General features: G+C 52.3%; 1 protein-coding gene across 1 annotated transcript; it reads right to left on the bottom strand.

Moving 5' to 3' along the window:
• Positions 1-65: 65 nt before the first annotated feature.
• Positions 66-12,055, bottom strand: HPCAL4 (hippocalcin like 4). Its single transcript, XM_081055775.1, has 4 exons — positions 11,882-12,055; positions 5,948-6,117; positions 5,404-5,619; positions 66-4,086 (listed from the first exon to the last, which is right to left on the bottom strand). Exons 2-4 carry the CDS (start codon positions 6,107-6,109, stop codon positions 3,889-3,891), a joined length of 576 nt encoding a protein of 191 aa, XP_080911901.1. The 5' UTR covers positions 6,110-6,117; positions 11,882-12,055; the 3' UTR covers positions 66-3,888.
• Positions 12,056-12,345: the final 290 nt, after the last annotated feature.

Below are 12,345 nucleotides of genomic sequence, written 5' to 3'. Positions count from 1 at the left end.
TGAGCTCCCCCTCTTTCCCCTCACCCCAGCCCTATCCTAGTTTAGAGAATAGGAGGAACCCTCAACACAGTCACACCTTTTATTCACTGTCAGTGAAAAAAAACATACCACGTAGCATAGGGTTGTATAATGAGGGGCACACCTGAAGGGGGAAGGGGGCCATGCTGGAGAATGAGTTGGGAGGTCCCCCTCTGCCACCCAGACCCCCTCCTGCAGGCCTCCACACTCCTGGAGCCTCCACCAAGCAGGAAGGGCCAGACACGCTGGGAAGCCCAGTCCTGCCCCCACATTCTGGCAAAGGTAAAAGAAAACCCTGAAAATTTCAGAAAGAAAATCCCAGATTTTTCTGAGACTTTTCAATTGCAGGATTTGAATTATACGGTTTTCAAAAATCATGAATAAAATATGTAAGAAATGTATTCTTGCCCCCACAGTGATCTCTAAAGTCAGCACAAAAAGCCTCACCCAGGGTGGATCTTCAGGAAATATTTGTTGCTTTTGCAAATTTTTACGTAAAAATACTTACAGTGTCAGCTTACTACCTTACCTAGAAACCCCAGCTTATTCTCTTGTTCTCTCCTTCTTTCTCTGCAGCAGGATGAACGTCTACCTCTAGGGAACTCTGCCATCATCAGGAAAAGATTCAATGTCTTTGTTTATGCACTTCCTTTTTCTTAACTTTTGATTTAAATTAAGTTATATATCCTGACTAGAGCTCAAAGGGCTGGAGTGGCCATCTGAAGTAGCCCTTGCTGATGAGTGTTAGAGAGAAGAAATAAGGGGCTCATCAATTAATCCAAAAGTTTGAATGAAGACAGAATACAGTTGGAAGGCAGATTCTGGAAACTTATAATTCAGAGTTGCTGCAAAGATACAGAACTTCAAACAGAACTTGGATATGTCAGTGTTTTAACTGTCTGTATATTTTTGAGTCTGTGTGAGTCATACTTCAATCTCTGCTAACCTTGTGCCCTGTGACAAGTCCCTCTCAGTTGGGGCAGAGAGGGGAGGCGTGCGTCTCCTCTCACAGCATGGCCAGTGCTCTACCACAGGAGCTCCTGAGTACACACACAGTCCTTGGGACATCCAGGAGCACGTGGAAGCAGGGCCTGGCCTGCCTGTGGCTCTTCCCATCAGCTAGATGGTGGTCCTGGTTCTTGGCCTGGCATTATGTGTTCAACATTGCTGGGCTGTCTAAGAATCTTTGGTCTGATCAGCAAATATCACCCAGGGGTATGTGTCCAGGAGCTTGGAGTAATCAAATATGCCCTCACAGGTAGGACTTGCCTACCGGCTGGGAAAAAACAAAAACAAACAAAAAACCAGTTCTCATAGGGAGAAAGGTGATGGTAAAGACAGTGCAAGATGCTTCCAGGGTTCTGAGTCAGAGGCCGCCTAGCACAGCACTGACCTGTTAGCCGAGCTGCCCAGAAGCAGGAAACAAGATGCTTGAAAATATGGGGACTTCAACCAAGCTCCTGTTTCTTTTCGTAAGACCACAGCCTCAGAAACTTCTTAGCAGGAAGCTTGTAAAACACCGAAACCAACTTAGCTTGCCCCACAGTCAACCTCTGTACAACTCAGAGAAATGAGGAGGGAAGAGACTCTTAAAGAAAGAAACACTCTTAGAGCCTTAGGGTTCAAGGCTCGGCACTGTGTCACCTCCTCACTGTGCGCTTGCACAAGGGACCCCCCTCTGTGCCTCAGTTTCCAAGTCTGGAGAAAAGGAATAAAAACCTCCATTTCCCTAGGCTATGAGAATAGAATGAGATGGGGTAGATGGCAAGCCTTTGAAAGCCATGAAGTTCTTTATGATTGGGATTTAAGTTAGATTCAATGTTTGGGAGATAGGAAGCCCACTTTGTAAAAAGCCTCCACGGGAAGTGTCAGCTGACTCAGGCTGTTGAGTTTCTGTGTCCGTGGTGCTGACTGACAGCACAACACACCCAATGGCCATCTTCTGAGAGCAATGGAATATCCTTTGAGGTGTTATTGGATAAAAACCTGCTAGTTATTGCCTGAGGATGTGAATTCCCCAGCCTTACCATGTGGCTGGTCACAGGCAGGATAGAAAGAGAATGGCCACCCAGTGGCCTTGCTACCTCCAAGGGCAGCAAGAAGGAAGATCCAACAGAGTTGGGGAGCAAAGGTCAGCATCCCCACGAGTTTCTACCTACAGAGAAGGAGGACAGGTGAACACTCAGAAGTAAGAGGCATGCTTCATTGTTTTCTTACAGATACTATCCCACACCCCCCGACTCAGCAACCATTCCCTGCTCCCATCCTTCCCTGACAGCACCTGTGTAAGAGGCTGTTTTCACCAGTGGTTCAAGAGAAAATCAGCTGTCACTGCACATCAAAGCTAATTTCTGATCACAAGTACAAGAGAAAGTAAAGTGAAAAACTTGATGAAGAAGCAAGGTGAATTTTCTGGCAGTCAAAGCATGCAGCTATATAGCTCATGGATCCAAAAATCAGAAAGCAGACATTGGAAAGCAAAGCCAGTGCACTTGGAAGACGATGAATCACCTGGCAGATTTAGGATTTGGGGTTAGAAAAAGCTTTTCAAATGGAACATGCCCACCACATTTTTAGGCATTTGGTCCATAAATGCAACCTGGCAACCTAAACAGTGGCCAGGTGGTCCTCTTCTTTTAGCTCCTTCTAATTCTGTAGTAGTGAAAGGACAAGCCCATCCTTGAAATTAGACCAAATCCTGAAAGGAACTACTAAGATGTGGGAAATATACTGTCTCACTCTCGGCCAACCTTGTTTTTTCTGTTTCAAAGTCAGCACCTAATCAGAGTAAGTATACAACAGAGTTGCTTGCTGAATTGAAAAAGGTCATTAAAGAGGAAGCAGCAGAAGTTGCTCATGGTGACAGCTCAGGATTTAGCCTGATAATAAAAAGCTTTATCTGGTAAATTTGGTGGTATTTTCCCTTTTTCTTTTCATGAAAATTAGCATTGTCTATATTCCTTTGATCATTTTACAAAAAACTAAGTAATATAAAGTATATTTTAATACCCTAAACTAACAAAATGACTTTAGCTCTTTTAAAGGGTACTAAAAAAACAAGTATTACATAAACTTTAATTTTTCTTAAAACTTCCACTCACATGCTTCCTAGACTTCCACTTTCATTTCATCCTTCTGCAGTTCTGTGTGGAACTCAATGGAAAGTTCCTCTCAAACTGACCAGCCTTCCGCACCCTCTGCTCAGCTGTGTTCAATGTTCCCATTTGAGACTGACCACTGGAAGTCAGCCTCACTACTCTACGAGCTTTCAGAGGGCACAGAATGTGCTGGCAGACTACCATACCCTTAGCGCCTAGAGAAGCCTTACGTTGAACAGGTGCTCAATAAATGTTAGCTGAAGAACGGGAACGGACTGAATGAATGTTCTAAAGGCTGGGGCCAGAAGGGCCAGGTACAGTCGAGGGGGTGGGCAGAGACCACCTTTAAGGGATCTGGGTCCTTAGCAAAGGACAGACTCAATTTGGCCCTGTAACTGGGGTCTGTGGGGCCACGTCCTATAAAGCATAATGCCAGGAAGAACAGAATTTCAAAGCAGAACCCCAGCCCTTCTCCTTAACCCTGCCTCTAGAGGTAAAAGCCACCTCCCCTATGCCCAGTGGATGTTGGTTCTGGGCCAAGACTGAGGGTGGCGCTAGACCACAGGATACCTGAGGATCTGTCTCTTTTTCAGAGTGAAATGGTCCCTCAAGGATCTTGATTGAAGGGAGCAAAGGCTTGGGCAGAGGGTTGGGTGGGCCACAGAGTGAGGCTGGAGTACCTCATCCCCTGGGGAAGGGCCAGCCAGAGAGGTCTTGGACTTGGGAGGTGGCCACACCCCTCCTGGCAGGAGCCCTCACCAGCCTCTGCTTTCTACTTTTGCATGTCACACTGCAGCAGCAGCACAATGGATGGGTCACTCTTGGCGGCCTCCTTGAACTCTTCCAGAGTAATCTGGTCATCCTTATCCTGGTCCATCTTCTTGAAGATCTTGTCCACACGCTGCTGGGGTGTGAGCCCGTCCTGGTTCATGCGCATCATGATTACGGTGCCCACCATCTTATAGATAGCCTGGTAAGGCAATGAGGGAGGTGTGAACACTCACACGAGGCAGGGAGGATAGAGGGTGAATGAAGGGCCTGGGGGTGGGCAGGGAGAACACTGGGAGATGGGGAGGATACTGGAAGGTCATGTATGGTCATTAAGACTGGATATTTAATGAGCTTCTCATACTACATGTCTAAAACCCAACGCTTCACCTCCAGCTTGGTGCCCCGCCCCCACGCCAGCATTTACTATCTATTTACTGTCTCAGTAAATAGCAAATTCATTCTTCAACTTGTTCAGGCCAAAATCCTTGATGCCATTTTTGACTCTCCTTCTCTCGCACCACATCCAATCCTTTAGCAAATTTTGTCGGCCCTAATTTTGCAATAAATCCCACATCCAACCACTTCCATTGACTGTTCCTCCATGGCTCTCACTTCCATCAGCTCCTGACTGAGCTGCTGTGGAAGTCTCGTAACTGATTTCCCTGCTTCTGGGGCTCTCCCACCCCTTTGGTCTATTCTCCACACAGAGAAGAGAGCCCTTATTGGCTTCCAATCTCACTCAGAATAAAGTCAAGTCTCTACCCCAGACTATGAGATGCCAAGTGATTGGGCGCCTGGCTTCCTATCTGACCTCCTTCCTATGACCCTCACCTTGCTCACTTCTCTACCACCCTGGCTCCCCGGACCACTCCTTAAACACTGCAAACACGATCTAACCTCGGGGTCCTTGCATTTATTGTTCCCTATGCATAGAACACTCTTCCCCAGACATCTACGTGGATAGCTCCCTCACCTTATTCAGGTTGCTGCTCCTATTTCACCGCATAAAAAATTACTTTCCCTCCATTGCTCTCTCTCCCCGTACATTGCTATGCATATCTTCTTCATAACATTTACTGCTTACATAGCATCGTTTTCTTTTTGTTGTTGTTGTTTTTAAATTTTCTCACTAGAACGAATGTCCCCTGAAAGCAGGAACTTTGAACAGTGCCTGGCACGTGGTAGGCAGTCAATACATATTTGCTGAACGAGAATTTAGGCTCTGGAGTCAGACTCCTTGCATACTACTTGCTGAGCGTCCTCATCTGTAAAAGGAGCTACTGACAGGACCTACGTCCCAGGGTTGTTAGGTAAAGCACTTAGCACAGAGCCTGTCCTACACTGAGCCCAACCGAACCCGGGAGGCGGGGTGGGCGGAGATGTGGATTGTAGGGAGGAGGCTCCTGAGGCCCCAGAGGAGGGTCGCTGGAGAGGACGGTGCCCGAGGGGGCCCGGCAGGGAAGATAAGGGGCGCGTCACCCTAGCACACCGGGCCTCTCGATCCGCCGCAACGCACCTCAATGATCTCCAGCATCTCCAGGCGCGTGATGCGCCCGTCACCGTCCAGGTCGTACATCTCAAAGGCCCAGTTGAGTTTCTGCTCGAAGCTGCCGCGGGAGGTTACCGAAAGGGCGCAGATGAACTCCCGGAAATCGATGGTGCCGTCGCCGTTTTTGTCGAAGGTGCGGAAAGCGTGCTGCGCAAACTTGGAGGCGTCGCCGTAGGGAAAGAACTGAGGCAGAGACGCGGGGCATTGGGGCGCGGCGACAGCCTTGCCCTCCGGCCCTGCCCCTGGGGTGCCTGGCCCCGCCCGCCGGCCCTGCCCCTGGGGTGTCTGGCCCCGCCCGCCGGCCCTGCCCCTGGGGTGCCTGGCCCCGCCCGCCGGCCCTGCCCCTGGGGAGCCTGGCTCCGCCCCCGCCCGCCGGCCCTGCCCCTGGGGAGCCTGGCTCCGCCCCCGCCCGCCGGCCCTGCCCCTGGGGAGCCTGGCTCCGCCCCCGCCCGCCGGCCCTGCCCCTGGGGTGTCTGGCCCCGCCCCCGCCCGCCGGCCCAGGCCTGCCCACCTTGATGTATAGCTGCTGGAACTCCTCCAGGTTGAGGATGCCGCTGGGGCAGTCCTTCAGGAAGCCCTTGTACCACTGCTTCAGCTCCTGCTCGCTGAACTCGGTGTTCTGAACCAGGTCCTCCAGCACCTCTGGGGCCAGCTTGCTGTTGGTCTTCCCCATGGCGGGGCCTGGAGGACAGGGGTCTCCTTCAAATTGGTCCAGGGCAAGGCCTTCACTTCAGCAGCGGTCCTCCAAGTCCCCGTAGGACAGGGTACCCTTTCTCCATGACAGCCACCTCCCATAACAAACCCCACATTCCCACTGCCGGGATCCCTACTTCTGCACCAGGGTGGGTCCCCCTCCTCTCACCACCACCCTCAACAAGCCTCATCTTCCTACAGCTGGACTCTGTCCTTCACCACATCCCTTCCCATCGGACCTCCTGCCTCTCCTCCCTGCCCCTGTCCCCCCACCAGCACGAGGTATGGGGGGATCCCTTCCCGTCATTACCCTCTCCCATAAAAGGGCCTCCACAGCAGGCCCCTCCCCTCTCCTCAGACAAGTTTTCTCTCCTGGCACCCAGGATCTCTAGCCTTCCGGTTCTCAGCTCTCCTTGTCACTGACAGATACCGCATGCTGCAGTCTTCATCCTCTGCTGTTTACACCTTCCATAGCTCTCCCCACCCATAGAATAGAGTCTTAATTCTCTCCTTGCTATTCAGAGCTTTCGCACTCAGCGCCCACCTGCCTCTGCAGGCTCCTCTCCTACTAGGGACCCTCATGTGTGCCCCTGGCGCCATCTCCCAAATTCTTCCTCAAGGCCTTACAGACCACCCCAACAGATTCTCTCCCTCCTTCCTCTGTACTAATGGAAGTCCTAGTTGGTAGCACTGATGATCCCCGTTACATTCTGCTCTCCATTAGTTCATTCATTCCATGAGCATTTATTGAGGCTGACTGTGTGCTAGGCCTTGTGCTAGTGATGGGGATAAAGTAGACATGAGCCAACCTTCAATAACTCATAATTGGATCAAAGAAGTAGATGGCTGATTACAAAGGGCTTTCAATCCATGCCAAGGAGTTTGGCCTTTACTGGAGGGGACAGAAGCTCCTGGGGTTCTAAAGCGAGGGCTAGAAAGACAGCATTCATTCCACAAACACAGAATGCTTACAGTCTAGCAGGTCTTGAACTAGGTGCTGGGGACCCAGAGAGAAGGAATACATTTTAGAATTTTTCCTTTGGATGCAGTGTGCAAGATGACTTGGGTGGGGGAGGAGGGAGAGCAGAGGGGGGCCTGCTGCATAGTTCAGGTGAGCAACGATGACACCAGCATAGGGTTGAGAAGGGATGGGGAAGCACTGAGGGATCTTAGGACGGAGAACTTGGTGACTGATTGGATGTGGGGTGAGAGGGACAGAAGAGTTGAGGCAGATGCTCAGATTTTGGGCTGAGTGCATGGAGGTGGTGTTGCTGAGAAGCAAGTTTGAGAATGAAGAGTCAGTCCCCAGCTGGAACGTGAGCCCTTCAGGTAGCCTGTGCCAGAGGAAGTGTTTGCAGAAGTGGGGACAGTCCCTCGCCAAGAAGCGTGGCCAGAGTGAGGCCCCACCAAGCCCTGAAAGCTGGGTGGACACTCTTGTCCGAACACTATGGGAGAAATGTCCCTCCAGAGCTTGAGTTTCCCAGGACATGGCCTGGGTGGTGACTTTGACGGTGACTGGAGTCTTTGGAAGGGCACCAGCCTCCAACCCCAGGGTAGCCTGTCATGAAGATACTCTGGAAAAGGAAGCCCTCAGACCAGCAGAAGGAATTCCACTTCCACAGCACCCCCAGGCCAGTGTGGCTTCTAATCTTTACTGCTGGAAATGCCCTAAACAACCAGAGATCGGTCTGCTCCATGCCCCCTCCCTTATTGCATGACCTCAAGTTAGTTATCGGATATCTCTGGGACTCAGATTCTTTCACTGGGCCCTGAGGAGGATGATGAAGCTGGGGATGACATCTCCCCCCACCTACCACTCTCAGAGGATGTAGAATACTATGTGCCCCCAGGAAAAGCCAGGGAAGAGAAGGCATGCCATCTTCAGGAACCAGGAACTGTGGGGTCCAAAACAGTGGCACTGGAGCCAGAGTCCAGCATGCCTCTGGAACTAGTGGGCAGAAAGATCAGGCTCCAAACCCAGCTGTGCCCTCCCCAACTCCAAAGCACACTGAAGGCTCACAGTACAGTCAAGAAAGCTAGAGAGCCCGGAGGTGGAGGTGTCTGACAGGAGAGGCAGAGCCTCTTCCGCTGTCTGCTGTGGGATGTGCCTGTGTATTGTGTGAGGGGCGGGCTGTGGGTGGGAGCCCGTCAGTGTATGAGACTGCAAATCTGTCAGAGCACCAGTCTTTGTGTGTGTCATAGTATCCGTGTGGCTCTCATCTTCTGCCCCTTTTCTCCTCCCTGGCCTGTGTTGCCTTCCCACAATTCTGTCTCCTGGGGCCATACCTGTTTCCTGCTCCCATTTGGTCCCAGGTGCACTGAGAACTGTCTCCTCCTTCATTTCTCCTCATTCCCTCTACTTCTCTCAGATCAGCAGGTCAAAGCTGGCAATGCCCTTTAAGATAATCCCCTTATTTTAGTGAAAACCCAGAGAGAGGAGAAAACTGGCTCAGAGTTACACAGCTGGTCAGTGGAAAGGCCCAGATGAACACCCAGGCTGAATCCATGCCATTGCCTGGTCCATCCTCTCCAAATACTGGCTACTCTTGTCCAGTACAGGCCTTCCCTACTCCTGCCTTTCTGGAAAACCATAGCTCCGATCTCCCTCTTGGCCTCAGTGGGTCCTTCTTGCTGAGCTCCAGGCCATGGTGTCTGATACCCAGGCAATATGCACCCCTCGGGGTACCCCACCAGTACTTCTAAGTACAACCAGACTCATCCTCAACCTGTGGCTGACCTTCTCTCTCCATTGCCCTTTCCTTTCCTCCCTCATCCAAGGGGAAAATGCCATCTTAGCTACCTTCAGTTTTCCCCTCTCCCTTTTTCCTAGGTCCAACTTGCCACCAAGTTTTATTGTTCCTTCTTTTAAAGAGCTCCTGGAACAGTCTCTGTGTCTTCTCTCTCTCCATAGTCAGTGCCAGGGGCACAGCTAAGGAGGCTGAAATACAGCTGGGGAACTGCTTGCCAAGCTATGCCCATGGGCTTCACGGCCTCAGAGGGAGTGCCTTTCTTCTGATTCCTCTTCTGATTCCTCTGATTCCTCTGATTCCTCTTCTGATTCCTCTGAGGGAATGTCTTTCCTGCTTTTGCCCAGAAGTGCAATATAGGTTAGAAATGGCCCACAGGCCCCCTTAAACTCCAGAATCTCGTGTCAAGGTGCTTGACTGTCTAGCCTTACCTCCCACTGCTTCCTTCACAACTGTGTACTCCTTTGAAGCCAAGTTTCTCACAGCCAGAACCTACCTCACCTAGTGCTTAGCTGTTTTCCTCCCCTAATATCCTCTCTTCTCTCCTGGGCTGACACAGCTACAGTCAGCCTGCAGGTCTGACTGAAGCCCACTTCTGATGATCAGCCTCTTTCAGCCTGGACAGTGGACAGTCAGCAGCATGGCACAGTATTTTGGGCATGAGTAGACCCTGTGAGACCATGGAGTTGAGCCTCACAAGTATGTAGACTTCAATGCGTTCTGACCCTCACCTGGTGCTCTAGAATTCTAGGATGGAGACTGATTTGGAAGAGGCCTTTGCATTAAACTTTTGCCTGACCCTCCAGAAAAGTTCTCCAGGTCTTTTTGCCCAGTGGCAAAGAGGTTATCCCCTCCCAATATGACCCAGTCCTCTTTGGGGCCGGGAGAAAGGTATTTTTCCCATTGTTCCTAACTTTGCCCTCTTGTAGCTGCCCCACCCGGGTTCCCACTCTGCCCTCTGTGGCTGCACAGAACCACCCTGCAGAGACCTAAAGGCCATGCCTGGAACCCAGCAATGTTCACTGAATGTTCCTTGGCGGATTACATGAGAGGGATAGAACCCCCTTCTTCCTCTGTGGAATGGCCTCAGGCTGTTGTTTTATCTGTATTCTCCTGCCATTGCATCCACTTAAGGAGAAATAGAAGCCAGACCTAGGGAAAGGAAGGGTTCACCCAAGGTCAAGGAGAGTCCATCAGCAGCAAGGCAAAGGCCAGAATTCACTCAGGGCATGTTCAGTTGGTGCTGTAGCCCAGCTGACCATGTGCAGGCTCCTCTGCTTACCTCTTGAGGGCTGCCCTCCAGCTGTGAAGGAGCTGGCACTGCCCCATACATAAAGCCGCTGCCCCTCTTTACCCAGAGGCTTCTTCCAGAGGGCAGGGCTCAGGGTTGTGGGCTTCAAATGGGGAGGTGACAGTGAGGGTGGGAGGGACTGAGGGATGCAATAATCCCACACCTCACCCAGCTTCAGAGGAGCTGGTGCTGAGACGGTTGCCATAGTGACAATAGCTCCCTGGTCAGGAAATTTTTCTCTCTTTCCTCTCCTCCCTTTGCTCTTCTCCAAGCAGCAGCCGTAGCGGCAGCAGCCACATCTTCTCCCTCCCCTTCTTAATGAGAGTCAGGGGATGATAAAGGGTGGGCTCTGTTGGCCACCTTCAGCTTGTAGCTACCCATGGCATGTGGGCTGCTGGTCTAGGAGGGACTCCTAATAGCTGTGAAGGGGCCCAGGCCTGGAGAGTGTGTGGGAGGAGAAGGTCTGGATCTAGGCCTCCTTAAGGAGCAATGTCCCTTCGCTGAGGACTAAAGCCCCTCAGGCCTCTTCTCTGAAATAGCTTCCTGGTTCAGGGAAAGAGAGAAAGACTCCTGTTTTCTCAAAATCATCCATAGAACCAGAGTGTGTCAGCTTTGGAAGTCTTTTCAAGATCACCTCATCTAATCTCCCCTCTATTCTGACCCCTTCCCCATTTCATGAAGAATCAGAGAGGGAAGTGACTTGACCAAAGTCAGACAGCACTGAGGCAAAAGCAAGATTTGAACCCAGCTCTTTGGCTCTCCAGGTTCAGGCCACCTTAGGGAAAGGAGTGACAGTTCATATGGAGCTTTGACACAGTCCCTGCAGAGCAGCAGGAAGATAGGAGAGAGGGAGCAATTGGGTGCAAGGCGAGAGAGAGTACAACTTAGACGGACATTTGAGAGGTAGAATGAGAGGACTTGGTGCTTCGACTGTGGGGGGTGAGGGGATGGAAGAGGCTGGGTCCTTGGCAGCAGTGACTGACAGGTATGGGAGGGCTCCTGGGGGATGCTGTCCTTGCTTCATCCTCCAGCCAGGATGAAAGAGGCCAAACATGGGGCCTCTGCCGAGCACTAAGACCATGGGGAGGGGGCGCTGTTGAGAAAGAGTCATGCGGAGAAGGGGAGGAGAGGGGGTGTTTGGGAGGGGAGCTTCTTCCCTCCCCCAAGTATGCTGTGAGCTCTGTCAGCTTGAGGGGTGGGAGGAGAGGACAATGTGAAGTGGGAGGGGATTTTCTGTGGAGGTGGAGGTGGTCTTTGGGAGCAGGGACCTTGTGATGTGAAGTATGTTGAGCTGCTGCTGGTGCTGGATGATGCGGGCGGGGGCCATCTCTGAGGTGGGAGGTTGCCATGGGGTTGGGTGGACTACCTATCTCCAAAGGAGGAGGGGGACTAATGCCTCCTCTAGCATGAGCATCACACTTCCAGGTGTGTTTGTGTTTGCGTGTGTGTGCGCGCGTGTGTGTTGGGGGCCAGAGCAGTGATTGTTCTTACCTGAGCTGGGGGTAAGGAGGCAGCTCTGCCTCCTTTCCTGCACCCATGGGGCCTGGACTTGGGTGAGGGGTTCCCTGGCCAGGAGTGGGCCCGTCAGATGCGGCCACCTAGGGCAGAACCAGGGGTCTGGGAGATGAATCAGAGGGGGCAGGAGACGAGCATAGGAATGGAGAGAGTGGAGGGGAAAGGGACAAGGGCCTCCTCCCGGCCCCTCCCGCGTTACCTGAGGCCGCTCGCTGGTTTGCTGGATGGCTCCGAGCCTCGGCGGGCCGCAGGGACAGAGATTGGCTCGCGGGCTGGCGGCCAGGTTCTCCCAGGTCCGCGCCGGAGCCGCCTCCCAGCTCTTGTATCACTTGTCTCTCGGAGGCGACACGATTTGCATAAGCCCCGCCCCACCCAGGGCAGATTGGGCGTTGATTGGCTCCGCTCGGGCGGAGTGGCAGGCGGAGTCTCAGGTGGGGACCGGATGGCCAGTGAGACCCGGCTGCAGGAGCGCGCCCCGCCTGCCTTCGCTGACATTCCCGGAGTCGCGAGGATGGGGGAGGGCTGTACCCCCAACTGTACCTCGCCCTGAGGCTCAGACCCCAGGCCACAGTCTGGGGTGAAAAGTGTAAACGACTGAAGTGGATTCGCAAAAACAACCGCACTGTTACTATGGAAACGGGAAAGCCACAGCCGAGTCTCTAA

This window comes from Rhinolophus hipposideros, assembly GCF_964194185.1.
Source record: "Rhinolophus hipposideros genome assembly, chromosome: 8".
Taxonomy (NCBI): Eukaryota; Metazoa; Chordata; class Mammalia; order Chiroptera; family Rhinolophidae; genus Rhinolophus; species Rhinolophus hipposideros.
The sequence above is the reverse complement of the archived record's forward strand: the minus strand, read 5'-3'. Positions and strand labels throughout refer to the sequence as shown.

Excerpts from the sequence above, each read along its gene's own strand:
- HPCAL4 (XM_081055775.1), bottom strand. The coding sequence starts at position 6,109 with ATGGGGAAGACCAACAGCAAGCTGGCCCCAGAGGTGCTGGAGGACCTG. Across the intron at positions 5,620-5,947 it reads TCCAGCAGCTATACATCAAG|TTCTTTCCCTACGGCGACGC; the intron begins GTGGGCAGGCCT and ends TCTCTGCCTCAG. Across the intron at positions 4,087-5,403 it reads AGATGCTGGAGATCATTGAG|GCTATCTATAAGATGGTGGG; the intron begins GTGCGTTGCGGC and ends TTGCCTTACCAG.